Source organism: Indicator indicator, chromosome 3, assembly GCF_027791375.1.
Source record: "Indicator indicator isolate 239-I01 chromosome 3, UM_Iind_1.1, whole genome shotgun sequence".
Classification (NCBI taxonomy): Eukaryota; Metazoa; Chordata; class Aves; order Piciformes; family Indicatoridae; genus Indicator; species Indicator indicator.
Window position 1 is genome coordinate 4,138,935 of NC_072012.1, and position 27,567 is coordinate 4,166,501.

At 40.7% G+C, this 27,567-nt stretch overlaps 2 protein-coding genes across 7 annotated transcripts in view; both read left to right on the forward strand.

Moving 5' to 3' along the window:
- NAP1L1 (nucleosome assembly protein 1 like 1) overlaps positions 1–20,372 on the forward strand; it is a 32,419-nt gene extending 12,047 nt beyond the window's left edge. The window contains exons 2-15 of one of the 6 annotated variants that reach the window (XM_054399881.1): positions 3,019–3,053; positions 3,791–3,879; positions 6,797–6,899; positions 10,570–10,711; positions 11,175–11,255; positions 11,492–11,620; positions 12,118–12,189; positions 12,985–13,124; positions 13,885–14,030; positions 14,120–14,139; positions 15,661–15,783; positions 17,576–17,608; positions 18,017–18,067; positions 19,661–20,372. In XM_054399881.1, coding sequence (XP_054255856.1) covers positions 3,037–3,053; positions 3,791–3,879; positions 6,797–6,899; positions 10,570–10,711; positions 11,175–11,255; positions 11,492–11,620; positions 12,118–12,189; positions 12,985–13,124; positions 13,885–14,030; positions 14,120–14,139; positions 15,661–15,783; positions 17,576–17,608; positions 18,017–18,067; positions 19,661–19,699 — 1,185 coding nt within the window. In that variant the 5' untranslated portion in view covers positions 3,019–3,036 and the 3' untranslated portion in view covers positions 19,700–20,372. The remainder of the gene's footprint in view (positions 1–3,018; positions 3,054–3,790; positions 3,880–6,796; positions 6,900–10,569; positions 10,712–11,174; positions 11,256–11,491; positions 11,621–12,117; positions 12,190–12,984; positions 13,125–13,884; positions 14,031–14,119; positions 14,140–15,660; positions 15,784–17,575; positions 17,609–18,016; positions 18,068–19,660) is intronic. The other 5 variants (XM_054399882.1, XM_054399887.1, XM_054399885.1 and 2 more) reach the window with 5 other exon arrangements.
- Positions 20,373–26,373: 6,001 nt separating this feature from the next.
- PHLDA1 (pleckstrin homology like domain family A member 1) lies at positions 26,374–26,835 on the forward strand. Its single transcript, XM_054399846.1, has one exon. The coding sequence runs from the start codon at positions 26,374–26,376 to the stop codon at positions 26,833–26,835; it is 462 nt and encodes a 153-aa protein (XP_054255821.1).
- Positions 26,836–27,567: the final 732 nt, after the last annotated feature.

Below are 27,567 nucleotides of genomic sequence, written 5' to 3' on the forward strand. Positions count from 1 at the left end.
ATTAAATGAGGTAGATAAGAACACACTGGAGGGAGGCTCTGAAGTCAACAGCTGTTTGATACAGTGCATTTTAGTTTGCAAAAAGTCTTTGAAGAATGTTATTCAAAGTCTTTGAGTAAACTGGGACGTAGTTGGAAAGCATACATGCTTGCATGGATTGTTTAAAAGCAGGAAGAAGAGGGTGAGTAACTGCTCCTTGCAGTGAATAGAAGGGTAGACACTGGGCTTCCACAGGGTGCTGTAATGAGATGAATGCCTTCAGCATGGTCATAAGTGATCTTGGAAAGAGGGATGGAAAGGATAAAGGTTACTGATAATAGGTAGTAGTTCAGAATGGTGAAAATAAGGGTCCACTGAGGAATTTAAGAACACAGAGACTGCTGGTGAAACTTCCTTGCAATGCTGTTGCCTGGGGTAGAAAAATCTGACTTAGCTGTGATTTCTGAGCTGAATGTTGCAACTCAGGTTTGTAGTGCTTTGATAGGAATTTAAACGAGTTCTAGAAGTGGGTCTCAAAATGCAGGAAACTCACATCTAAGGTGTTTCAGCTGCTGCTTCATCTAGCAGACAGGTTTGGTGAGACCACAGACTATGCTGTCACAAGATCATGTTAAAGAACTGTCTCTAGTTTTATGAAAAATGAAGCTGGTTTTGGTGGGGGGAATGGAAGGAGGAAATGTTTGTCTCTGCAAGGAGCAATAGTAGTTTCTGTAAATGTGATCACTCACATTTGCATAAAATTGCATGAAAGGCAGGTGAAATGTACATCTTATTCTCTTGCACAGTGGTATTTACCAGTCTCTTTTAAAAGGTCTTGCATGAAGGACAAGTTAAGGGGAAATTTGTAAGGAAGAAGTTGTGTATTTTGAATTTATGAAATATGTTGATAATCAATAATAACACTAATTGCTCAAGAAATACAGGGACATCTAAATGTGAGATGTAACTGTAGTGTGTCTTCAGTTTTTATAGGTCTGAAGTCCATGCTGGTTTTTTGAGAATGGTATCCAAAGGAGACTTTGTGTCTTGAGCTGAGCCTCTGGCTCAGGACAGAATGTAGAATTTGCCTCAAAGGAGTAAATAAAAACACTCACAAGGAATTGGAAGTTCAATAGAAAGAATATTTACAAAAGTAAACAACATACAGAAGGTATTGAGGGAAAAGGATATATGTAAAAAGAATTGGCAATGGCCTAGCACCCTGGAGGAGGCTCCAAGGTAGGCCCTGTTACACACCAGAAATAGATTCCCACCAGCCAGGCCTCCCTCCCAGGCAGCTGAAAGCGAAAACACCAGCTAAGAGCCAAAATGCCTGGAGCCAAGAGAAAGCTGACTGGAAGGTCTGCTCCTTATATTGGGATAATACAGAAAGAGGAATGGAATATCATATTACAATATCCAGTGCTTCCCTCTGAGGACTTTCCACCCCCTTGGGGGAGTTCCATCTCTATGGTATTAAACAGTTAACCCTTAACCTACAACACTTTGCAGTTGTCATGTACGCAGCTTGCATCCATCTGTAAACCTGAAGTAATGAGCGAGGCAAACGTGATCTGAATTTTAAGAAGGCTGAAATGAATCAAAAATGTTACTGAAACTGCTTGATTTCTTACTGAGTTGTTAGCTGTCCTTCAGTTTACAGTAGTGCTGTCATTCTATTTGACAGCAAAGACTAATCTGTTTCTGAAACACTGATAAGTAGATGGTTCTGCAGTTTTTTTGCATGCTATGGAACCTTTCTGCTTATGTGCAGACTTTATTGATGCTGTAAAGTTGTGATCCTAGGCAAAGACATGAGATACTTGTTTCCCATGTAATTATTAGGAAGGAGTTACAACACCAGGAAAACACATTTTGATGACATCTACATTGAATGTAGAAGTTAAATTCTGGAGGCAGATTCTAACATGTCTCTTCACACTGACTGCAATAAGTCCTAATCTTACTGAGGTTCTTGTATTGCACACTTTGGAAAATCAAATTGCAATTTTAATATTTTTTTCTGGTGCATAGGCCTCCAACATTTGACTAAGACTCTCACTGGGATGCATTTTAAGGACTTCCTGACGGAAATTTGAATTTGTTTAGCTTACTGGAAAGCAGCTAAAATGAGGACTCTAAAGCAGTGGGTTCAATGCTTCCTGGGCCATTCCTGGATTATTCTGTGTACTTGGTGTCTCCTGAACCCTTGGACTCAAGACAGCAGTAATGAGACCATTTTGTGTGTGACATTCTCTCTAATGTCAAGCTAGCCAAAACACCTTTTTTTGAGATGAACTCTTCAAATACTATTTTGCTGGTGGAAAAATGTTACTAATCTTGTAATGCATTTAAGAACGTATGTATTTCGTGGTATATAAGATTTGCAATAGACTCAATGTGATTTTCTAGTTACTCTCTGAAATCTGTTTGTGATAGTACTGAGAAATTTGGTAAAATTACGATCTTTCAGGACATAAAAGCTAGCCATGTTAAATAGCTTAGGTTTTGATGTTTTGGTTTTGTTTTATACGTGTTGAAATTCTCTGGGTATGCTGAAGAACTACTTGGATTGGTTTTGTAAAGTGGGGATTAAAAGTACAATCCACAAAAAGGTATCTTTGGAATCAGTTTCTTGTAGTACTACTATAAGTATCTTTTGTCTGTGATTGCATGCTGGAAATGAGTAACCAGTTACCAAAAGGCTTCTAGCACCCTTTTTTTTCTCCAGTTTGTCTCAGATTACACTTTGACTTTTATACTTAGGACTAGTTTCACTCTGTGGTACTGGTACAGTCCTATGATACAAAAATGCAATGTGGCACTTTGCTAGTACTTAAACTTACATGAGTTGGCTCTAAAGCAGGACAGAGTTGTTGAGTATTTCTGTATGCTTTAGAGTGACAGCTCGAAGTGCATTGCATACATATTGTAGTCTGCGTACTCCAGGCTATAGTATGTATCCATCCTATTTCTTAAAGCTGACATGGTTTGTGTTTCTTTCCTTACATTTGTTTGGTTTTTTTTGTTTTTTAATAGGGTTTGAAATCTAGGAGAATGGCAGACATAGACAAGTAAGTAAAATCTGTAGGCTGCTGAAGCTCTGTGTCCTATGCTGTAGGTACTTCAGATGGCTATGATCCCCATGTACTTGATAGGGTCTAGGTAGTGGTCTTAGCACTGTGGCTTCAGTTCACAGCATGTGGGAGAAGAGCTTGAGTTGCTTGTGTCTAATGGGCATGATGTTAATTGTAAGTAAATCTGAAACTGGGACAAGGCATCAGTCAACTGTTAGGTTAGTTGGAATTCTGGCAGGGGCAACCCAGTAGTACTTGCCCATTACTAGTATTTCACTGTATGTACTTTTTTGCCTGTACCTCAAATGCTCTTATTTTGTGGTGTTTGATGAACCCACGTTCAGTTCTCCAGGCCTGTATATCTTAACAAGTAGGATGTGTAGAGCAGAGTTCGGGGGGGTTGGAACTAGATGATCCTTGTGGTCCCTTCCAACCCTGACTGATTCTATGACTTGTTAATATGAACAGAAGCTGAAGGGATTTTTTTTGTAACAAGGAATCTTCAGGATTCTGGAAAGCTGCTAGTTCTTGAAGCTGTTCTGAGGTTGTTGAATGTAAAATTTGCATCTGTGAAAAATTTGGCTTTAGCTATTAAGACTTCTAGTTTCTCATATAGATCAGAAGTGATGTGACTGTTTGCTTCTATCCACATGATCTCTAACTTGAGCTCTTTAAGCTCCTCAGTATTCTCTAAAATTAATTTCTCAATCCTGATTTTTGAATATTCCTATTAGCAAAGAACAGTCTGAACTTGACCAACAGGATATGGAAGATGTGGAAGAAGTTGAGGAGGAAGAAACTGGTGAAGATGCCAACAGCAAAGGTAACATTGAAAACATGGGGTTCTGTGCAGCTGCACAGGTAGTTTTTAATTAATGTGTTAAAATGTGTTAATGTGGTAAAAGATAACTACTGATGTACAACTGGACTTTTTTCCAGTTGTGATTTACTTTAGTTGTCTGCAGTCACTCATTTTGTCCGTGGTTAAGCAGCACTGGCTACCTATAAGGACGTATAATTGGATTATTGTGACTATGTGACTAGATTCTTTCAAAACTAACAACAGATAAAAGCTCTTAAAATGTGAAGCTTTAGGTAGAAAAAAAAATCAGATGCATGTATGTGTGCCTGTCTCTCTTTTTTAATCAATTGCCTGGTAATTTCCTGCTGAATTGCTTGTGAACAGAACAAAAATCATGCTTAGGGTTATCACTTTAAAAATCAATAAACATTTTTTTCCTGAAAAAAAAAAAACAACCCACAACCTAAACCCAACAACAACCTGAACATGTGTCAAAGTACTTGTTTTGCTGATGCTGAACAATCTTACTCATGCTTTGTAGTTAGATTTGGGGCACAGAGTCTAGAGGGCAGGTAGCCAAAAGAGAAATAACTAGTAATCTCTGTAATAAAACAGACTGCTGGTAGTGTCACATTGTGATTGCTTGAACACAAGTTTTAATTTTGCTCAAGATGATGTTAGAGGCTTTGCTTATCTATTGAAAAAAGGTGTTTCAAAACTGAATTGCAAAATTCTGGAGAACACCCTGGGCAGATGAAGAACAGCTTGCAGTATTTAAATGAAAGTGTTCCCAAAGGAACCTAGAGATGAATAATATGTATCTTCAGTGATTAACCCAAATTATTGTAGATGAGGATCTGGGGAAACTCTGCTACAGGAATTGTGGAGGAGAAATGGATTTTATAAATCCAAAATGTTTCAGCAGTAGGGAAACTTAACAGTGTTAAGCAGTTCTTTTACATCTAATTCTTGCTTCTTTAGTTTTCAAGTATTTTTTTTTTCCACACCATTTTCCCTTAGGTTTTACTGATTTACTTTTTAATCTAGGTAATTCCATTTTTAAGTATGTCAAAGGTCCTTCTTTGGACACCAAGCAAAGCACTCATGCTTTTACAAAAAAGTCTGAAGAAATAGTGCTAGTGGATCCAAGAACTTGCAAAACAGAATGTGTTAGATTTCAGTTTGAGGGGATATGGCTGGTGGTGTTGGCATAGCCTATCTAGGATGTGTATACTATGTTGTCTCCTTCTGTAGAGACTCTCAAAATTTGTCTGCATGTGTTCCAGGGAGGTTGGACTAGATCTCCAGATATTCCTTCCAACCCCTGTTGTTCTGTGGTAGTGATTTGATATTAGAGTAACTGGCAGCATACCTAAAAGGGACAACTGGGTGGGGTTTCAAGTGTATGGGAGATACTAATCAAGAGTAACACCAGAGAAAACAAGACACTTTGACAAGAGCAGTGTTAACTAATGTGATGAGGTAGTACCCTTCATAAGCAATTATATCTTTTGCTGCCAAGGTAAAAACTGATTGCAGTCATTAAAGAGAAACAAGACTGCTTTTTTGGATGTCACTTGAAATGTAGCTTTTCAGCATGTCATTTCAGTGCTAGGACATAGAAGTTGAAGAGATCAGTCATATATGGTGACTCTAGTGAAGGGCACAGCAAAGGGGAATGGTGTGCTGTTTCCAAAAATCTTTGTGTATCAGGAAGGATTCAAAAGCTTCACTCTAATTTAAAGGTGTCAGAAGAATGCTAGATAAAACCTAGTACTGTATAAGGAATGCTGCCAAGTGTAGTTATTTGCCTATGTGTAGATGTTGAGGATGGGGAGAAACTGTGATTAAACACATCATAAGTTCTTGCTACATGTGAAGTTGAGATTAATTTCTGCAGACAGAGGTTCACAGAATTTGAGCAGAAGTAAAAAGCTTGAAATTAATATGGGTGATGAGAACACTCAGGGTAGGAATTGGTGTCTCTTTAAAATGTGTAGGTTGAAACAGGTTTACCACCTGGGCAAAGTGATTTCTAAAGATGATGTGGGTGATAGACTTCAAGTACCTAGTACTCACTGTGAGGCAATATGTCAGATGTTCAAATGAATAAATTCTTCGTTTGCAGGAAAAACTGGATGAACAGATTTGTAAAGCAGTTCTAAATACAAGTCTGAAACTACCTTGTTTCTTTCCATTTAGTGAAAATGGAATAAAATACTAATTCCAGTTTTTATCCCCATTTTAAAGTAAAAGCACAAATTCTGTTGCCTTGCAATGTCTTAATGAATTAAATAAAAGCAGTCTAGGCAAAACTGGTGCTTTTAAGGGCATCACATAAAACCTTCCCTTTTAACAAAAACCCTGGCTCCTGAGTAGTGGCCATTTTAATCCAGGTGCTGTTTCCATGTTCAGAATAGGATGGATTTAATAGAATCATAGAATTAACCAGGTTGGAAAAGACCTTCAGGATCATCAAGTCCAACCTATCACCCAACACCATCTAATCAACTAACCCATGGCGCTAAGTGCCTCATCCAGTCTTATTTTAAACACTTCAGGGATGGTGACTCCACCACCTCCCTGGGCAGCCCATTCCAATGGCCAATCTCTCTTTCTGGGAAGAATTTCTTCCTAACATCCAGCCCAAACCTCCTGTGGCACAGCTTGAGATTGTGTCCTCTCCTTCTGTCACTGGTTGCCTGGGAGAAGAGACCAACCCCCACCTGGCTGCAACCTCCCTTCAGGTAGTTGCAGACAGCAATAATCCAACCTTCCAGAATGGGGAGGCATTTGAAACACATCTTTGCCTACATTTCCTTTTTGTAAGTGCATGTATTGCAAACACACTTCTCTATTGTAGTATTTCAGTAACTGTTCTTTCAAGGTTAGATCAAAAGATGCTGTGTGCACTTACATAATTTTCTTTTTAATTAAGCTCGACAGTTGACTGTGCAGATGATGCAAAATCCTCAGATTCTTGCAGCCCTTCAGGAAAGACTTGATGGCCTGGTAGGAACATCTACAGGATATATAGAAAGGTACAGTATTTCTTCAGTATGAGCAGAGTGGTATAAATGGTTCTTTTGGTTTCTGAGCAGTACTGGCTGTAGCATTTATAGTCCTAAACCAGTGTGCTGCTCAGACAGAAGGAAGGCTGATCTAGTCTGTCTGCAGTGCATCTCAGAATTGAAGGAAGACTAATATAGTCTGTAGTGCATCTCAGAGTTGAAGTAAAAGTTTTCATTTGGGCTCTTCCAAAGATAAGAAGGCCATAGTATTTACAGTGGTTGACCCTGCCCCCTGCAGTTACAATATGGCACACTTTTATGCAGTGTCTTTTGTTGCTTTGCCTTAATTACAAAACATATTTAAGTATGGACAAATACTTGGAAACCTGATGTCTCTAACCAATTGCTGACTATATAAGAGAGTAACCAGTAGCTAAGAAGATTAACAGTTTTCTGGCTCTCATGTTATCTCTCTGTGTGAACGTTTCACCACATCAACAGGAATTGTAAAGCTTAGAACTGTCTTGATGTGATAGGATCCTGCATTACTATTGACTTGAACTGGAGCCAGCTACTGAGTGACAGGCATTGATGCTGGTCCTACTCATACCACTGTCCTATTGGGGATGGTAGCATGAAAGTAAAGCCCATTTAACAGACTTCCCTAATACACACTGGCCCAAGAAAGAGCATGGAGTCAGATGGTACCCAGTTTCTTTCTCTTTTAGATGCTGTACACCACAGGCTTTCTATACCCAATATTTTTCTTCTGTTTCTCGACATGTTAATTAACCTCTACTAATCTTTCAGGTCCCTGATCTAAGAAGTGAACAAAAGTGGTAACATTGATTTACTTGGCATTCTTCTAGTCAGCTGCTCTCTAAGATACTGTACCATTTCTTCAGCAATTCCAAGTATAGTAGTGCATTCTTTATCACAAAAGCATTGCAACTTTGCTCTTGTACCAAATGCTTAACTTGCAATATGGAAATAACTGGAATGTGTATGTAACTTGAGACTGCACTTTCTCAACATGCATGCTGACTTAACCATGCTTTACAGGCTCTTTACATGTCTTCCCAAGTATTTTGAGCTTATTTGTCTACAGAGTCTAGACACTGAGATGGCACAGAAGTCAACAGGCTTTTAGGATCCCAGATTCCTGCTGTATGGACTGCTAAGGAGCTAGTTGTGTAAGCTGGTAGGAAACTAAATTAGCAGGTTGCAGGAAAACATCTGCTCAGGCTTAGGATCTGCAAATTGCTTGGCAGCTGTCCAGTAACTGTTCATCTGTGCCAAACCACCATAATTTTAATGAAACTTAGGTTCATAGAGTAGAGTTTCCCTTACCTGCTCACAGGAGATTGTATTCTTGTGTGATCATTTGCTAGTGGCTTGTATTCAGAGCAACAGGTTTTCCTTGCCATTTTGTACTTGTGTAGTCCAGTTCAGATTTCTTCATCTCATCTTCTATTTTGGATTTATTTTGTAAGAGGTGTCTCTTTCATGAAACTTATTTTTTTTTTAAGTGCAGACTTTATAAAGATAGTGGATGTACAAGTTGTGAGATTTGAACTAGTTGGCATGGACTGTAATGAAATGTAGCTGTGAAACATGAAAAAGATTCTAGATTCCCTAATAAAGGGGTTAAAATCTTTACTCTGAGTTGGACGTCTTGCATGTGTGGCACTACCTCTTAGAAGTTCCATAATGCTTTATATCCAATTGCTAGGACCTCTCACTCTAGAGATATGCATGTGGCATTAAGTCTGTGATTGCTGTATGGCTTAACCCCTGCAGTCATACAGATTTTTCTTCCTTAACACTTTATTTTCTTGAACTGTACTTGCCACTTAAGTTGCTGTTAGTTCTGATACTGTACTTGAAGATCAAGTTACAGCAAATTATTAACTTGACTAACTTCTGGAAAAATGTCAAAGTAACAAAAATGTTATCGACCGTTTATGAGCATACATGACTAAATTTCAGCTTTTGTGGTGTTTTTTGTGTACTTTTGCCCAATTTGGAAGATAAAGGGGAGTCCTTGGTTTAGTGGTAGTATGCATATTAGCTTAGTAAGTTAGTTTAGTAAATCAGAAACAGTATATTCATGGTGAGCATAAAGCTGCCAGAGAGAAGGATATCTTCAAGTGAAAAAAGATGTTAGAATATGGGCTTGTCCTGCCTAATAGAGGTAGGATAGTTTTAGTAATCCATATGAACCTTCAGTGTTTAACTGAGCATTCATTCATTCTTGCTTACTTCCTCTATCCTGAAGCTGGTCCTAACAATTAAAAGCAGTTGTTTACTACTGTGTTTTAAGTAATGTGGGACAGCTGCTTGAAAGAACTGTAGAAAGTTAACATAGTAATCTTCTGTAGCCATGTGCTGAGGCTTGGCCTGTCTCACAGACACTGGAGGCTGTCAGCGTTCTACTCTTGAATCTCATCAGTAGTCTTGATGTAGGTAACTTTCTGTCCTTGCAGTAGGTCTTATGTTAGTGTAGCTTGCTAAAATGAACTAGGGTTGTAGCTGACAAGAATTTCGAATGAGGATTGCATTAATTAGTTTTCTCTTACACGTGTAATACCATGACTTACTTAGCAGAACAGTTCTGGTTCACTTTGGGAGTGACAGTTAATATGTTTGAAGACAACAGTACCAGATGCTTTTCCTCAGTGAAACTAAGATGTGCATCTTGAATGTTAACTTCCTTAGCAAAGAATAGCTCAATTGTCTTCAGCTGGCTTTCATAAAACCAAGCCAGTTAGTGATAAGACCTTATTTATGCTCAATCATATGAATCTCCTATGCTGCTCATTGATAATGTGACACTTGTGCAATAAAACTTTGTCTAATGAGTGACCCAGCTGTTTGGAATACTGTGGTTTTAGCTGAGATTTAAGTCTCAGTTTAAGAGCCTGTGCTAGCAGTTTCAGGCCACATGGTCCAGTGGTTCGTAGTTTTGATTTGTACATCTTTCTGTGCTGGTTTGGGGCCAGACAGATCCTCTCTTGCCCCGAAAGGGACAAAAGAATGAGACTCACACAAACGGATTGGAGAATGATGGAAAGTTTAAATGGAAAAGCAATTGGTGAAGCTACAGAGAACTACAAGCTACAAAGCATAGTGACAAAGAGTATCCCAAAGCGTACAGAACCCCTCACAGAATTCCCAAAGCTTCCCAATCCTTCCCTTCTTCCCACCTGAGGGTAAACCCAAATCCCCCAGGGCTCTTTCTTCCCCCTCCCACTGCTAGGCAAGTCTCAGGCTGGCCAGGTCTGAGACTGCCCCCCCTCCATTCTCCTCCTGGCATTAGGCCTAGACAGGCCTAAGAGGCCTTGAGGATACTCCCCCGGCATTACCCGATAAGAGAGGACATCTCCCGTGGGAGCAGAGAGGGAAGAAAGAGGAAGAGAATGACTTTGCAGATGGCCTTATAGGGTGCAGGATTTATGGGTAGAAATACGTCGTTTCCTGTGTCCACCCCTATGGGTGGGCACCCAGGACACCAGAGGTGTATCTCATGCGGCAGTGGCAGGGGGCACCCAGCCTAAACTGCCACATTTTCTAAAGCTTAAAACAGTGTAAAATTTGGTCTGTTGCAAGTTGGTTAACTTGCAAGGGGAGTGGTTAGGGAGGGGTCATGATTGTGCTTAGAATGCAGTGTTAGTAACAGTTGTGTCACTGAATTTTTCAGCTTGCCTAAAGTTGTTAAAAGACGTGTGAATGCTCTCAAGAACCTTCAAGTTCAGTGTGCACAGATAGAAGCAAAATTCTATGAGGAAGTTCATGAGCTGGAAAGAAAGTATGCTGCTCTCTATCAGCCCTTATTTGACAAGGTATTTTAATGCTAATCTGATTTGTACTTAAAAGCTTTAGATAAAACAAAAGGGAATATAAACTGAAAGTTTATGCATGTTCTGAATTACTTTGATCTCATATGTGCCCATTCAGCTACATTGATGAAATTTTACCATCCATGTGAATATTAGCTAAGATTAAGGTGGAAGAAAAATGCAGTCTGTTCCATGTTTCCCTAAATCACTTCAATATACCAGGCCTCATCTTGTTCATGAGCAGATGTCAGATGATAAGGTTACCTTTCTGGAACTTTGGTGTATATTTTAGCATATTGAAAAGCTCTTAACTGCTGAGTTGCTTTCAAGGGCCAGAAGAAAAAGTTGTGAATTAGTAGTTAATGTATGGCTATTTGTGTAACTGGAGTGAGGAATTTATTGGTGTAGGGCATTGTTGATTGCAATGACTAGGATATGGGAAAATACTCTTGCTTTAATCTTCCAGCGAAGTGAAATCATCAATGCAATTTATGAACCTACAGAGGAAGAGTGTGAATGGAAAGCAGATGGTGAAGAAGATATTTCAGTGAGTATCTTAATTAGCTCTCAATATCTCAAGCTTTGGCATGAAACGAGATTCAATACAGTAATTACAGCTTTAAAAAAATAATTTGGGTGCATAATGATTGCTTATAGTGATAATTCTTAATGACTGCTTAAGGCATGCACAGAAAAATCTGTACTGATACCAATATGACATTTTTCATGAACTTTGTGGTCACTCTGAAAGGTAAGAAAAGCTAACTTTTTTATTCTATCAAGGAGGAAATGAAAGAGAAAGCCAAGCTTGAAGAGGAAAAAAAAGATGAAGAAAAAGAAGACCCTAAAGGAATTCCTGAGTTTTGGCTGACAGTATTCAAGAACGTGGACTTGCTCAGTGATATGGTTCAGGTAGGTGGTGGTTCTGGCTTGTTTGAAGTTGTTAGTACTTAATCCAAGTGTCCTTAAGACAGGAATATAGAAACAGTATGTTATTACTTTGTCTATGGAGAGTGAAAAAGGAACAAGTACTTGGATGTCATCTCTGGTACTTTGTTCAACTGAAAGCACTGAGCACTCTGAAATACCTTCTTATATTGTTATTTATTTGAACCTGATTTACCTTACTTATGCATTTCCTGTGCTTATAGGAGTGCGTGTATGAGATGTGCATTAGATACTGTTAAAAACTGGATTTGGTGTTTGCATGAATTTAAGTTGTGTGGTGCAGTGGAAACTCTGTACAGCCGTTGTTGCCATCTGCTGGTCATGTTCATGGACGTGTTCAGCACTGTAATAGCGTTCTTGTCCTATGTAAAACTCATTCTAAATGGCTTTTACCTCTGCAGGGTCTTAAATCTGCATACAGTTAGCTATTATAAGAATTGAATAAACTCCTCTCTTTACAGGAACATGATGAACCTATCCTGAAACACTTAAAAGATGTAAAAGTGAAATTTTCCGAAGTTGGACAGCCTATGGTTAGTTTCACCTGTTAAGATTACTTGTGTGTTATCTTCAGACTTATTTGTATATTAGTAACTTGGTCTGTGGTAGTCAGTTGTCTTATGGCAGTCAAGAAATATGCTGCTTGTCATCTGAAAAAAAAAACAAACATTACAGTGGTATAAATTATTCTTTTGGTTTCTGAGCAGTACTGGCTGTAGCATTTATAGTCCTAAGCCAGTGTGCTGCTCAGATGGAGGGAAGGCTGAATATAGTCTGTCTGTAGTGCATCTCAGAATTGAAGGAAGACTAATATAGTACAGACTAATACTAGTCTGCAGTACTATATGGATGTATTTATACTTAATTTAACCTTCAGATTCTGATGAGTTATCTTGGCCTTATCTGATGACTAAGACTCACTTTTTAATTTTGCTACCTTCAGGTACTTTTTTGCATAAGTGTTATGATTGTAATTCCCTTGACAGAAATCAGTTAGCTTGCTAAGTTTTAATGTTTGAAATCTGCAAGCTCTCTCTGTGCCTTAGCATAGAGCTTTACACTGGGAGGTCTTCCATTGCTACTGCAGGCAGTATATTAACATTAGCATAAGGTCAGCATAGTAAAGGAAAACATTTGAAGATTTTTTTTTTTTTGGTACAACTTGGGCAGCAAATTCTAGAACGTTTACATATGTGCACCATTTCTTTGTTGGAAGAGACATATATTCTGTTGCATGTTTATTTTGGGGGTCGAATTTTAACTGTTCAGAAGTTAAAGGTATGTGTTGCCAAACTACTGAAGTTGTCATTCTGCAATTCTTTTTTAAGAGTTTCACATTAGAATTCTATTTTGAACCAAATGACTACTTCACAAATGAAGTATTGACAAAGACATACAGAATGAGGTCAGAGCCAGATGATTCTGATCCCTTCTCCTTTGATGGACCAGAAATCATGGGTTGTACAGGGTAAGTGGTAATAAATTGTAAATTAAATATTACTACCTACCAACTTGTAAAGAGGTGGGTTTGACTTGGGTTTTTTTAGTGCTTTTCAGTAACTTCAATAAATATATAAAACCATATTTTATATTACAGTTTATAAGTATATATAATATAAATTTTAAAAATTAATTAGTATTTGTTTGGAAATATTGTTCTGCAAACACTAAAGCTATTTTGGAAGGTGGATGATACTATCTTTTTGTAGACCTTGATAGCTTTTTCAAACTTCAATCACTTTTACTCTTTTCTTATTTCTGATATGCAGCATTTTGGAAACTCTGCTGCAGTTTTAATTTCTATAACTGCAGTTGATTCAATTGGTTTTGTAAGTGTTGAACTGAGTGTCTTGCAGTTGGTCTGTTTGAGAGAGGGAGAAGAGGAATGGGAATCAATCCTTTTAAATCTAAATTTCTTGTGATTTTTTTAAGAGCTGCTACAGTCCTTTTCCAGTGATGTCTTTTGTTCTAAATTAGCTCTTATTTTCTGACTGTAAGGAATCTATGCATGTGCCTTGTGAACAGGAGGAGAGAAACCCAGGTTTCTCTGGCTTGCATCAGAGCTCTGGATACATCAGAGCTCTATGCATCATGGCCTGTTAGTTGTTTTTTCTTAATGTCTCTTTAATGTTCTGACTGTTCTTCTGAGTGATGCCCAATTTAGAGCCTATCACTGCACAGTCAGGGTTAAGCTTGCAGCTGTTTGCTTTTTTCCCTTTCCTCTTCAGTTGCCAAATAGACTGGAAAAAAGGAAAGAACGTTACTTTGAAAACCATTAAGAAGAAGCAGAAACATAAGGGCCGTGGAACAGTTAGAACAGTGACAAAAACTGTTACAAATGACTCTTTCTTCAACTTCTTTAGTCCTCCTGAAGGTAAACCGCACATTAGTTTGTCTGCATTAACTTCAACTGCAGCATATACTCAGCTCACTTATTTCTTCTCTTTTTTTTTTTTCCTACAGTTCCTGAAAGTGGAGACCTGGTGAGTTGGCTTATTTAAAATATGGGAGTGTGGAGGAGAAGCAAAAGTAGAATTCCTGCCTTATGTACAAAGTGTTTGTTGAAATGGGGAAAATGTTAAAAAGCTTCTGCTTTAGCTATTTCTGTATTTAATATAATGGACTTGAGGTTTATTTGTTAGAAGGAGTGTTTGTTGAGTTGGATGGTGGAGTTCAATATAGTCAATTAAAAGCTTACCTTTCCTGAAAGGCACCTTGTGAATGGTTCAGAGTTGTACAAACATAGTGATCTTTATTACTAGCCTCTGGTCTAATGGGTAGTGTTTAAGTCTCTCCTTTTGGGTGCTGTTTGGATGATCTTCTCGAATGGCTGCGTCTGTCTGGTTTGTAATTTATGCTGTTAAAAAAATTGCCAAGCTAGTAACTCTTAGAGTAATAAAGCAAGTAGAGAAAACTTCAAGAGCCCACTCTTCTGTGTGCTCACTGTTAGCAAACAAGCCATGTTTTTGTAAGGAGAAAAACTACCAAAGCCACTAAACCAGTGCTGAATATGCCTTGGCCTGAAGGTTGGGGAAGAGACTTGTTCTTTTAGAACATTCCTATGTGTGAAATTAAGGCACAACTGAGGCTATTTATTAAAGGATAAATCAACCAGAACAGAGGAAGGGGGAAAAGGGAGAGAGAGAGAGGAACAAATGAGAGGGGGAGAGCAGGAAAGGAATTACATTATCGCCCCAGAAGATGCTTTTCTATCTTCAACTAGAGGAGATGGTGAGAAATGTCCCAGGGTTTGTGTTTCCTTGTCAGCTTGTGCTGTCCTTGGCCAGAGCAAGGGAGGGAGTTGCCAAGTCGGTGATGTTTCCAGTGTGTGTTGTTTACAGTATGTTATGCAGCTTGAGTGAGGAATCTGATTAAAGCCTCCTGAAGCATACTGTTGGAACTCCAGTTGGCATGGATGCCACAGTCCATATGTTCATAGCGTTAAAACTCAGAAGCCTTTCAAACAGGAGGTAACTTCTCAGATGGGAGACAGCAAAACGTTGTAGTATTTAAACAAAAGGAATTGAAAGCCTGGGATTGGATCAGAGTACTTTTAGGGGCTCAGGAGCTTTACAATGGCCTACTTAATGGGCATCATGAAGGAGATGTGCTGCAGGAATTGCTTGTAAGATCTTTATATAGGCTCATCTGGTTAGTGTTTAGTTCTTAAGGATATTGTGCATAGGGACTGAAAGTCTGAGGGAGGTACTAAACAATTTTTCTACATAGAACAAAAGCAAGTTGAGGGTGGGGAGAGAGTAGAACAGCAGGCTTTTGTATAATTATGCCTACTGAATAAAAAAAACCCACTGCATGATGCAGGTAGGCTGTTCAGAGAGTACAGCTGGGCTCCACAATATCAATTCTATAAAGCCAAGTGCTGAACAAAAAACATCACTGTGTGGGATTTGTATAAGTTTGGCCACGAAGGCTGTGCAATTTGTGGGTTTGTATCAGAAGTGGTAATGAGCTTATGGTTTAGGAAATAATGTTGTTTTATGCAGGATGATGATTCTGAGGCAGTCCTTGCTGCAGACTTCGAAATAGGCCACTTCTTGCGTGAGCGTATAGTGCCCCGATCAGTGTTGTACTTCACAGGAGAAGCTATTGAAGATGATGATGATGATGTAAGTATGATGATCTTTCTGAAATGATGCTGCTTTAAAGACTTTGGGTAGTTTCTCACTATAATTGTATCTGTAGTGTTCTTCTCATAGGCTGCATGTTACGGTGTTTCCATGTGAAGATAAGACGAGAAGACTCTTAGAATCATAGAATCAATCAGGGTTGGAAGGGACCACAAGGATCAGCCAGTTCCAACCACCCTGCCATGTGCAGGGACACCCCACACTAGATGAGGCTGGCCAGAGCCTCATCCAGCCTGGCCTTAAACACCTCCAGGGATGGGGCCTCAACCACCTCCCTGGACAACCTGTTCCAGGCTCTCACCACTCTCATGGAGAAGAACTTCCTCCTCATGTCCAGCCTGAATCTCCCCACTTCCAGCTTCATTCCATTCCGTTTAGTCCTATCACTCCCTGAGATCCTAAAAAGTCCCTCCCCAGATTTCTTGTAGCCCCCTTCAGATACTGGAAGGCCACAATAAGGTCACCTCGGAGCCTTCTCTTCTCCAGACTGAACAGCCCCAACTCTTTCACTCTTATTGTGAAAGGCAAAAGCATTGACTGCCTATGTAACTAAGTACAAGCAAAAGCAAAGCAAGAGCTTAAGCATAAGCCAAAGCCTAAAGCCTGCTACTCTGTTACACAGTCAACTTATACACTTTTCTAATACAGAGCTGTCACATCCCAATTGGCTATCCGTTCACTGACATGAGTCCAAGCAAAGCATACAATAGGTTAATACTGACAAACAGGCTTCTCAACATACCCAGTCAGCTTCTGCCTAGTCTTTCTCTTCAGTTACAAGGTGTTTACATTCTTTCCAACTCAAAGATAAAACATAGCCTTCTCAAAAGGTGTTCAAAGGGTTGCTGTCTTCCTACATCTCACTTACAGTGTTGATATCCTTAGAATGGGATGTGTCAACAGTAGTTTGAGCTGAGCTTCCCAGATTACTCTGTGAAGAGCAGCATAGAAGTAACTAATCTTTGAAGAGGTGACCTCAGAGTTTTGTGGTAGAAGTAATGGTGGAAGCTGAGTGTTTAGAAGACAAGTAGAATTTTGTGCATAAGGCATTCCTAGGGTGGTGCACCCAGGACCTCGATGGAACTGTAATGAGCTGCCAGAGAAATGTCTGTTTAGCTGCTCAGCCTGTTCTTTGGGCTTGCAGTGATACTGAGCTACCAAGTTCCTTGAGATTCAAGCCTGCTCCTTTCAGGGGGGCATTCTTCTTAGAAAGTGATAAATACATTCAAAGCACGCCAAGATTTTCAAAGCAAGCTGTACAAAAGCATGAATTAAGTGCTTTTAAAGGTTCTCAGCTTGAAAAACAAACCACAAAGCTCCAGAACTTTATATGAGTAAAATATTTCTCTCTTCTGCCTCTGTGCAAACAAGGACAGTTTGACAGCTTGATTTGGTTAAGATCAATCCTGCCTTAAATTTTAGAATGTAAAATGGTAAGCCTTAGTCCAAAGCCTCTGCTGGGGGAGGTGGAAGAGGGAAGTGTGGGGCTGTGGTTTGTCTTAGGCTTTGAGACACTCTACTGGCCAGAATTGTTAGCACAGTCTAAGCTTCTCCAGTGTTGCATGTAGGGAACTTAATGCAGATGGTTTTCTCTGCCAGAGTACAGTTCAAGAGACTGAGCATTGCTCCTGCTGGTGTATAAAGCACTTTTAAATCTGTCAGGTGTGTGGAGATCTTTAGAACACAATAAAATGTCATTTCTGATGTTTGCTTGAGCTATAAATGGCTGTATTTATGACACTATGAAAACCATTTGTTGTTTTTCTCCTAGTATGATGAAGAAGGTGAAGAGGCAGATGATGAGGTAAGCTGACAGATGACCTTGATTTAAATGGTTTCCCTTTTGTCATTTGTTACCTGGAATAAATTCCTTTCCGGTTTTCTGGATAGGAAGTTGAAGTGTTTTGTATGAATGCAAGATACAACACCTAGGGTGAATATTAGAAAAGAACCAAAACAACAAAAAAAACCAACAGAAAAACCCAAACAAACAAGAAACTCACATGAAACAAAAGCAACTCTAAGGTATCTTACAAATTAAGTTGCAGTTGATGTCCAAAGATTATGTGCTATGTGGAAGGCAACAAATATGCCAAAGTTGATGTGGTAATTAATGCACTTAAGAGTATAATTTGATTGATTTCTCTTGAAAATGCCTCAGGAAGCTGAATGTGGATAAGCTAGAGAAATGTAAACAAATGTTTTCTTTCAGGAGGGGGAAGAAGAAGCAGATGAAGAAAATGATCCTGATTACGACCCAAAAGTAAGGAATTAAAAAGAATGTTTGAAGTTGGTGTGCATAAACACATTTAAAATTTTATGTAGGTTAAATACTGATGTGTTTAGTTTAAGCATTTAATTGATAGTTCTTATAGTGAGTATGTCTTACCTGAGGCTGTTTCAGTCCTAATTCTGACAGACTAATGTTGGTAGAGCAACTTTAAAAAAGTTTTCTCCATTTTTCATTTTGTAAAAGGAACTTTTGGCTTTGAGTGCTGAAATCAGTCAAGCTTGGGTTTCTATGAAATTGACTTGCAGCAAGTTGCTTCTGATGGTGAATATATTCTGTAATGGTTGTAAGAACATGCAGAGAAGTGAGTAATCCAGACTCAGTTTTGGGGAATTTACCACCAGCTGACTCTGACACAGATTTTTCCCAGCAGAATACAAGATTGAGGCTTTTTCAGGGTAGGCAATAACTAACAGAAATCAAGTTCAGGAACACACCTACAGCCAGTACTAAAATGGGAACAGCCAAAAGCAACTGGCACCTTTCTTAGTCTCTGGGAAGGACAAATCACCAGACAAGCTCAGTTTGCTGGAAAATTGATTGTGAGCCACTCAATTCATATAATTTTCCTGGCTGAGGAAAGGAATGTTTGGCCCCCTGAAAGCATCTGATGGTGACAAGTGACATTTTCTGTCATGAAAATGAAATCTGTCTGTTGCAAAATGTGCTTGCAATTTCAAAGGAGGAGGCAGCATATTTTTCGGTAGGGATTGTCTGAGCTACAATCAAAGTACTTTTGCATGACTATTCTGGGCATTGTACCTAGAAAGATGCAGGATATAGAACTGTGGAACAAAATGTGCAGCCTGTCAGTGATCTTTCATCTGCAATAGGGTATTCAAATTGCTTCCCATGCAAAAAAAAAAATTGGAATCAAAATGAAACAACTGCAAGATGGGCTGATTTCCACCATTTCAGATTGTTTTTTATAGGCTAAACAGAACTGAGAAAGGACAGGACAGAGTGCTCTGAATGAGCTTCCAATGAGCCAGAGACAGTAATAGTACCATAGTGTATTAATTTACGAATAAGTAGTTATAAGCTGATCACAGGCTGAAAACTAGCTGAATTTAGTGAAGCACTGTGGTGCTAGAATAGCTATCCAGGCCAAGGTAATGGAGTAAAGCTTGCAAAAGAGCTCTGTCCTGCTCTCCCCCACACCCCGCAAAGCCTTTTCCTTGAATTTCCATATTAGTGTAGGATGTCGTTGGTTGTCTGTTTCAATATAACAGAACTAGAATTTATTGCAAAAGATATTTCCAGTGTGTTAAGGATGAACCATGATTTGGTGTTTCATTGCATTACTCTACAGTTGCTTCTGCAACACTTAGTTCTGAACAGATTTTTGTTCTTGGATCATACACTTAGGCACTAACAAAGAAAATAAATGTGCTGTCAGTTGCTACATCCAAAGACAGTAGCATTAATCATACTGGGCCCTTGATTTAAGGGCAGGGATGAATAAAGAGTACAGGAACTTGATGAGGTATGCTTGGCAATATTAATAGTTCTTCTCAAACACTGATATCTGCAACCTGATACTTCCCTTTTTTTTTTTTTTCTCAGCAGAAGGATCAAAACCCAGCAGAATGCAAGCAGCAGTGAAGCAGTGTGTATGTGGCCTTGAGGATTACCTGCACTGTAATAGCCTAAACACAACTATTAGTTACTTACAGCCTTATGTTTTGTATCTTGGTAGAATTAAGTAACCGATTTGTTAAAAACAAAAATAAAATCCAACACATAAGAACCAGTTTAAAATGTAGGTTCAGTCTACCTAGCATTTTAACAGCATAATTTTCTGCCAATAACGTAGAATGCAGTAAATCCCTTAAAGCATGAATGTTAATTCATTGCTACATAGTTGGGTTCTTGTGAAGTCTTTGTCATGTAGCTATTAGACTGCAGCTGTGAAGATTATCAGAACTGTTAACTGAGACCAATATTTGTTTCAACTCTCTCCTGAAGAACCAACCAAAGTATTTTTCAGCCCAGTAGTCTGAACGGGTTTAAGTCTGCTTGCACTAGCTGTGCCTTCATTACTTTGTTATAGAAATGGCAGTGACTTGTACTAGGTAGGAGATGATGATGATGCATTTTGAATTTGACTACTTGAGAAGACTAGTATAACTTGTTTAATTTCCAGTGAAGACCACATTAAACATCCATAACTGTCAGCTTGTTTATGCTATGGGTTTTGTATTTTATGTGACATAGTGATCTACAAAAGAAACCTAGTCATGTTAAGGTTATTGTTTACCACTGGGGTGTGAATAAAACCTAGTATTTTCAGAAGCTAGTCTTGTTTTATTATGATGTGTTATCTCCATGTATAAACTGGTAAAGGCATATCTTTCATGGTGCAGTTCACTTCTTACTAGAACCAGAAGTTTGAGAGTTCCTGGCAAGTAAATTGCATAGCATTTTAAAACCAAGCAACAACAGCTGGAAAGTTTGATCCATGCTTTCAATTTGCAGTGTGGTACCTGTGAATCTGAGCTAGGTGTTGGAGTGGTTTTGAGCAGACAAGTGTCTACAGGCAGGGCTAGATCTGGTGAAGGACTTCAGTATTGCCTGCTTGTCTAAGGCATTGGCTATCGGTATGAAATCTGGAGCCAAGAAACATGCCTTGGATTTTCAGTTTGTGTAGATGGAGCTAGGTTATCCCAAACAAAATCTGTCCTGCACCCTAAGGGAGTACTAGAACACTTAGGTGTATCAGAGTTTGTACTCACTGAATCAAGCATCTACAGAAGAGAAAACAAACACTGAGGAATTCCTCTTTCCTCACTTAATGTTTTGTTCACTAGGTTGCACATTCTGGTTCATACTTTTTCTGTATTGGATGTTCAGTGTCAATTGAAACATACAGATGGAAGGATCCTTCTAATCCTAGCTTTTCCTCTAGCCCAGCACTAGAAGTCTCTTGAGATGTGAATTTGAATGTACTTGGCTTGAACTGATGTCTTCCATTTGAATTATCCCAGTCAGGAAGATGCTACTCTATCCCACACAGTCTTGTCCTTCACATAACTATAGAAGTTCTGATCTTCTAAGCAAGTACCCAGACAGTGGTGGGTTTGGTGGGTTTTTTGGGACACAGGAAGGTCCTTCTAGGGTTGGAAAAAGATGTCCAACCTCCCCATGGGTCTAGTTGCTGTTTCTTCAGTAGCTACTTTTTCATTGTTTTGTTGTGTGTGGCATTGTGTTGGTTTTTTTTCCTTGCCATTAATATACTGACTTAGCCATAAAGGTTTTAAAGGTTTGAAAAGAAAAGGGCAAGCAAAATGCAACAGCCACATCAGGATGGGGCTGGTGGAAGAGGTTCTCTAGTATGCCTCTGGCTTGCAGGTAAGTAGTACAGAATGAAAGTTATCCCAAGTGCTGTTCTGAATCCTCAGCCCTGCTGTGAGGAAGAAGATTTAATGTGCTCTAAACTGTTCTGGGTTTTTTTTGTTTGCTTATTTTGTTTGGGTTTTGATGGGGGTTTTTGGTTTTTGTTTTCTTTGTGTTTTGGGTTTGCTTTGTTTATTCCTTAAAGGCTTAAATACCACACTGCTTGATTTCAGAATGTCTGTCAGGTGTCATCTTTATCCTCTTCATGAATGTGGGAGAAGTAGCTCTTATTATATATAGCTGTATATAAAACCAGTACTGTTAAAGCTGTGCTCTTAAGTGCTTTTTAAGTAACCTGTAGTTCATAGAGTAGTGAAAAGTTAGTATCACATTCTCTGGTAGCTCTCTATTAATGTAGATGTAAATCCTGCCAGAATTGCTTAGCCTTTTTGGTACTGGCCTTACCAGATCTTTATGTATCATTTAGGTCTCTTCTAAGTCTTTCCCAGGATTAACTTTAAACTGGAAATTTGCCACATGCAGAGACATACTCGATGGTACTTTATGAGTTTGAGTAGCCATTAGTACAGGGCTTTGAGGTCCATACTTTTGGACATCAGTATTGAAGTCCTTACTTACAATCTAGCCCATATTTGCTAACAGCATCTGGCAAACTGTATCTTAAAAAGAGAAATCACTGTTTAGAATTGTCTCATGTATTCCAGAGGTCACTATTCTCAAGAAATTTGGCTTGTTTAGATTGCTTTCTCTTTAATATCTCCATATCACACAATGGGATACAGTATTCTAAAAGGAGAGTTGGCAGATGTCAAAACTCATCTGCAGCCTGCAAGATCCAGAGCCATGAATCCATCTCTGTTGATGGATTTTGGAAAGCTGCCCTCTAGACTAACCTTGTGCTCTCCAGAGTGCAGCAAAAGGAAGTCAGCGTCCCTGGAAGTGTTCAACAAAAGCTTGGCTGTGGCACTTGGAGCTGTGGTTTAGTTGTCAGGAGGTGTTAGGTAATAGGTTGGACTTGATGATCTCTGAGGTCTTTTCCAACCTGGTTGGAAACCCGTGACATGCTTAATGATATAGGGATATAAAACTCCTCAGTACAATGGAAACAGTCTCATAATGAAGTGATTTCCCCTATTACAAGAAGGATCTGTCCATGGCAGGGGTGTTGGAACTTGATCCTTGAGGTCCCTTCCAACCCTAACAATTCTATGATTCTGTATGTGATGGCCTGCTAGGTTGGGGCTTAGAGCTGGACTGCCTTTGGATTAGGTAGACTCAGCTCTACAGTGCTTTCTCCCTTCTATAGATTTAGCATCCTCCAATTCAAGACTTTATGGGTCAGAAAGGTTGTTGCTACCACACTGGGTTTCATTTCTTAACTGCTTAGCTCTGTTTGAGATGCACTTAACCCCCTGCAAGTTTTCAAGATGATTTTGAAGTAATGGCTTTCAATGGCTAATGCTTGTCTACAGCAAATGATGGAAACGTGGAACTTTGTCCATGGGCATGTTGGACAAGGTTTGTTTTGTCACTTTAAATAGTCAATGTTAGACCTCTGCTCAGAGCTAGTGATCTTCCAGGCTAGAGGCCTGTGTCTCTGCAGAAAAATTAGAACAAGTCAATAAGCCAAGATGGAGTACACCAAGCAGAAGATAAGCTATTCTGCATTTGGGTCTGCTTGTCATACACCAGAAGTGGATGCACAAGGAGTGTGGGCATGTGGCAGAAGGCTTCTTGCTGTTTTCACAGGTGCCTAACTGAAGTGTGCTGTGTTGACAAGAAAAGTTAATCTTTATGCAGCTGCAGAGAAGTCTTCATTCCTGATCTGGGATTTGCTTCTATGTGCTCAAGTATTGCAAGTATCTGCCCAATCTTACCTGCTCTGCAGTTGATGAGAAGTGGTATGTTCTCAGCTCCCATGTTGTGCTCAGCACTAGGTGATCAAATCTACAGGAGCAGGTCATTTAAACCCTCTTACAGGCTGGCTTTCCTCTGCACTGTGTAAGTGGTTTCTAATGTTTTTGGAAGACAGCTATCTGTGCACTGCAGGGGACTTTGGAAAAGCCAAGCCAGAGCAGCTGGGATGTCAGTCTGAACTGCAGTTTCTTCCTTTGGTAATGCCATGGGTCATAGAAAATGTTGAGGCTGGGGACAGTGTGTTAGACAGGGTAAATATTTCCTTTGTCTGGTGTGCTGTGAAGCATCTACAGGTATTGGTGAGATGAAACTTGCTAAAAAGAGAAATCTGCCCTCCAGATCATGTTTGGTGCTTCAGTCTACAGTCAGCAGCAGGTTCCAGTGAAATGACTGGGAGGCAGTGAAAATCAAAATACCTTTAGTAATAAACACTTACTGACTAGTTGCTTTAACTGCATAGTGCAACACATCCATTTGCCATGTATTTCTCAACCCTTGGCTACTTTTTCCCCTCATTTTCTTTCTGTCTAGTAATGACCAGCTCATATTTCCTTTAGATTTCCTTCATAAGTTTTTCTCTGGTTTAGCCTCTTCTCAGTAGTAGGAGAAATTGTGATGTTTTAAGGGTTGTCATTCAGGACAGGCCTGAGCATCCCTTTGAAAGTAGTAGCTGACAGTTGGTGTCAGGCCACTGTCTGCAGATGTATTTACCCAGCAGAACACTAGTAAAAATAGGGACTTTGTAGTCTTCTGTGGTGGCTACTCAAAACCAATGTTTATCTTGCCTCAGGGATTATAAAGAGCACTTTATTTCCTCTTACCCTAGTTACTCTTTAAGGTTATACATAATAGAATTTCAACTACTTGAGTCTAGGTTAGGATGATGGAGGAGGACAAATGTATTCAGCATCCAAACATTTCTGTTACTCCTATCAACTTTGAACATGGGAAAGGGGAAAAAAAATCAGTAAGGAATAAATGTATTTTAGATGTAGAGACTTTGGAGGACCAGGTTGTGGTTTTTCAGGTTGTAGTATTTCAGGTCTGCCAGTAGGAGGCATCTCCACATCAGGTACTGCAGGAGGAAGGGCTGCAGGATCTGCCTCGCTGCTGGAACTTCAGTGTAGGTAACAGACATGGAACATACACATTTAAACCCTTGCAATTGTATTTAAAGAAAAGCAGCATCTCAGTGGGATAATGCAGTACATTTAACTGTGTTCAAAGTGGGGTTTCAAAATACTAACATTAAAAAAATGCTTCCAGAAGTTCAGTTTTAGAATCATAGAATTGTTAGGGTTGGAAGGGACCTCCAGGATCATCTAGTTCTAACCCTCCTGAGAACAAGCTACATCTTACAGCATATAAAGCTGAAGGAGAAGAATCTATATTCTTTAGAGGCTGTTAAGGATAATAATCTATTGTTGTTCAGTTCATGGCTAGCATTGTTGTATTTGTTACTGATTCTGAATGTCTTCCAGGTACCTCAGGAAAGGTTAAGCAGCTAAATTTTAATTGCTGTTATTGACTTAATGGTTTACCTCTCAATAACTTATCAAAATTAACTTTGAACTTCAAGAGGGAGAGGTTATAAGAGGAAATCCTCTCTAAAATGTTATTTGATATAAAACTCCATTAAAGCTATCATTAATAGTGGGTTTTTTCCCCCCTAATGTTCTCCCACTGACCTGTGCTGCAATGTGACCTGCTTTGTAGCAGCCGAGTTTGTGAAGAGTTTTTTTTTTTTTTATATCCATATGAAATACATATTAAAAAAAAAACCCCGAACCCCAGTGCTCTCTCTTATGGCGTGAAACTAACAGCTGGCATTGTCAGCCAATTTCTGCTCTGTGGGGTTTTGATTTACATCTAATGCATCAAAAGACTTAAAAGTACTCAAATACTAATCATGTGTCGCTTTCTACTCAAATGAATGAGTTAAAAAGCTAACCTCGGGGAATAATTCAGACAGGAAACAAATGTGTGGAATCAGAGCAGGATAGTAAGAAAAATGGTCCTAGCTGGTTGCCAGTTTGGTGGTTTGTTGTGGGGCAGGGTTTTTTTCCCTTCACTTCTAACATTTCTAACTACTGATGTTCCAGTGTTCCTTTTGGGAAGTGGTATGAATCCTTGCTTGCTTTAGGCATTACTCGTAGTGGTCTGCAGTCGGTAGTTGTGTTGTGTACGGTAGAAGCTGTTTCTCCCCAGCACAGAGGAGAGCGGTGCAGGTGTGCAGCGGGTAACGCGATGGTGCTGGGTTGTGTGTCAGGCTCTCTCCTTTGTTTAATGGAGCGATGATCGTTGTTGGAAGTCAGTGCTGGCTATATTGGACTTGAACCAAAAACACAGAAAGGGGCCTTTTTTGCTCCTGTTCTGTACGAGAGAAGGCTGACGAAATTTAATCCGAATTGTACAGGCATACCGCGGTGAAAGCTAAAGCTCGCTCTGGAGCGTTCGGGCCGTTACTTTGCTGCCTGTATTAGCAAGATAGAGCGGGGAAGTCCTTCCTGAAGCCGTTTCGTGCTCTGCCTAGGAGGCGGGGCGGGGGGCCGGCGGTGTTACCCATTGCTGAGCAGAGGGGCGGCCGAGCTCAGCCCGGGGGAGCGCTCCCCGCGGGCGGCGACGGGCGGGGCGGTCGCTCCGTGGTCTTCTCGCTGCTCGGCACCGTGGCCGCGCCATCGGCGGCGCTGGGCTTCCCCGGTGCCGGCGGGAGGAGCCGTCTTTTCCGCTGGGTGTCACTCCTGGCGCTGGGTGGGAGAGGCGCCTTCAAAAGCCGAGGGGAGGAAGAAGCCCGCCGACAGTCGCCTGCACCGGCAGCGCTCCCGCCGCTGCCCGCCACGCCGCGGCACGGGCGGCAGGCACTACGCTTTCTGCGGGCCGGGGCGCTCCCGGCCCTCCGCCTCGGAGCCGGCGCGGGGCGGAGAGTCATCGGTTGGTGCCGGCTGCCCCCCGACTCTAGCCCCTGCGGACAGAGGCTGTTGGCCCTGCCGGCCCCTGCGAGAAGGATGTTGGAGGGCGGCTGCAAGGCGGTGAAGGAGGGAGTGCTGGAGAAGAGGAGCGACGGGCTCCTGCAGCTCTGGAAAAAGAAGCGCTGCATCCTCACTGAGGAGGGGCTGCTCCTCATCCCTCCTAAGCAGCAGCCGCCGCAGCAGCAGCAGCCGCCACCGCCTCTGCCGGCCGAACCGGCGGCCAAGATAAAGGAGCTTCACTTCTCTAACATGAAGACGGTGGACTGCGTGGAGCGGAAGGGCAAGTACGTGTACTTCACGGTGGTGATGGCCGAGGGGAAGGAGATCGACTTTCGGTGCGCGCAGGAGCAGGGCTGGAACGCGGCGATCACGCTGCAGATGGTACAGTACAAGAACCGCCAGGCCATCCTGGCCGTCCGCTCCACCCGCCAGAAGCAGCAGCACCTGGCGCAGCAGCCCCACGGCCCGCGCCTCCGCGTCGCCTCTAACTCCGCCTAGTGCAGGTAGGGACGCGGCTCCCGCTCCGCTCCCCCGCCCGACTCCGGCCGCCCCGCGGGTGTCCCGGACTGGAGCAGCTGGCCCCAGCGCGGCTCCCGGCGGGGAGAATCGGCTTCGGGCGCCGTTCCTTCGGGTCGCCGGCTGCCCTGCGCCGTGCTGTCTTAATTGCAGGTTAAGTTAAAGCCGAGCGCTTCGGGGAAGCGAGACTAAGCGCGTTCGTGGCGGACGTACTTCAGTGGGCGAGAAACTGGGCAAGCGCCAGAGATGCGGGTGGACTGGAGAGAAGCGGCTCCACAACCTGAACCCCAGCTAGCTGCTGCTGCTGCTGCTTTGCCGCCCTCGGTGCCGAGAAGCATTTCAAATCTATTATTTATGAACCTTGGAAAGGATCCATTGCTGCGATGGGACTTGTAGGAAACATGATGTACTGTAACTTTATTTTAATGTATTTTATTTTATTTATTAGAGTTGGTTGTTTTTTCGTTTGTTTCGTTTTTGGTTGGGGTTGGTTTGTTTGTTTGTTTTTTAAAGCCTTCTAGCAAGAAATTTATGAATGTAGGCTGTATTCAAAAAAAGCAAAGGAAAAAAAAATCAACGTGTGCATTTGCTCCCAAAAGGAACTGCTAAGTTCTGGGTAGTTTGGCCATGTGCAATTTGACAAAAGAGGGTTTCATTTTTGCTTGAAATATGTTGTATTACACTAACATGGAAAATGTGATGTGTGGTTTGGAA

Bases quoted from the DNA above. Each gene is read 5' to 3' on its own strand.
- PHLDA1 (XM_054399846.1), top strand. From the start codon at position 26,374: ATGTTGGAGGGCGGCTGCAAGGCGGTGAAGGAGGGAGTGCTGGAGAAG.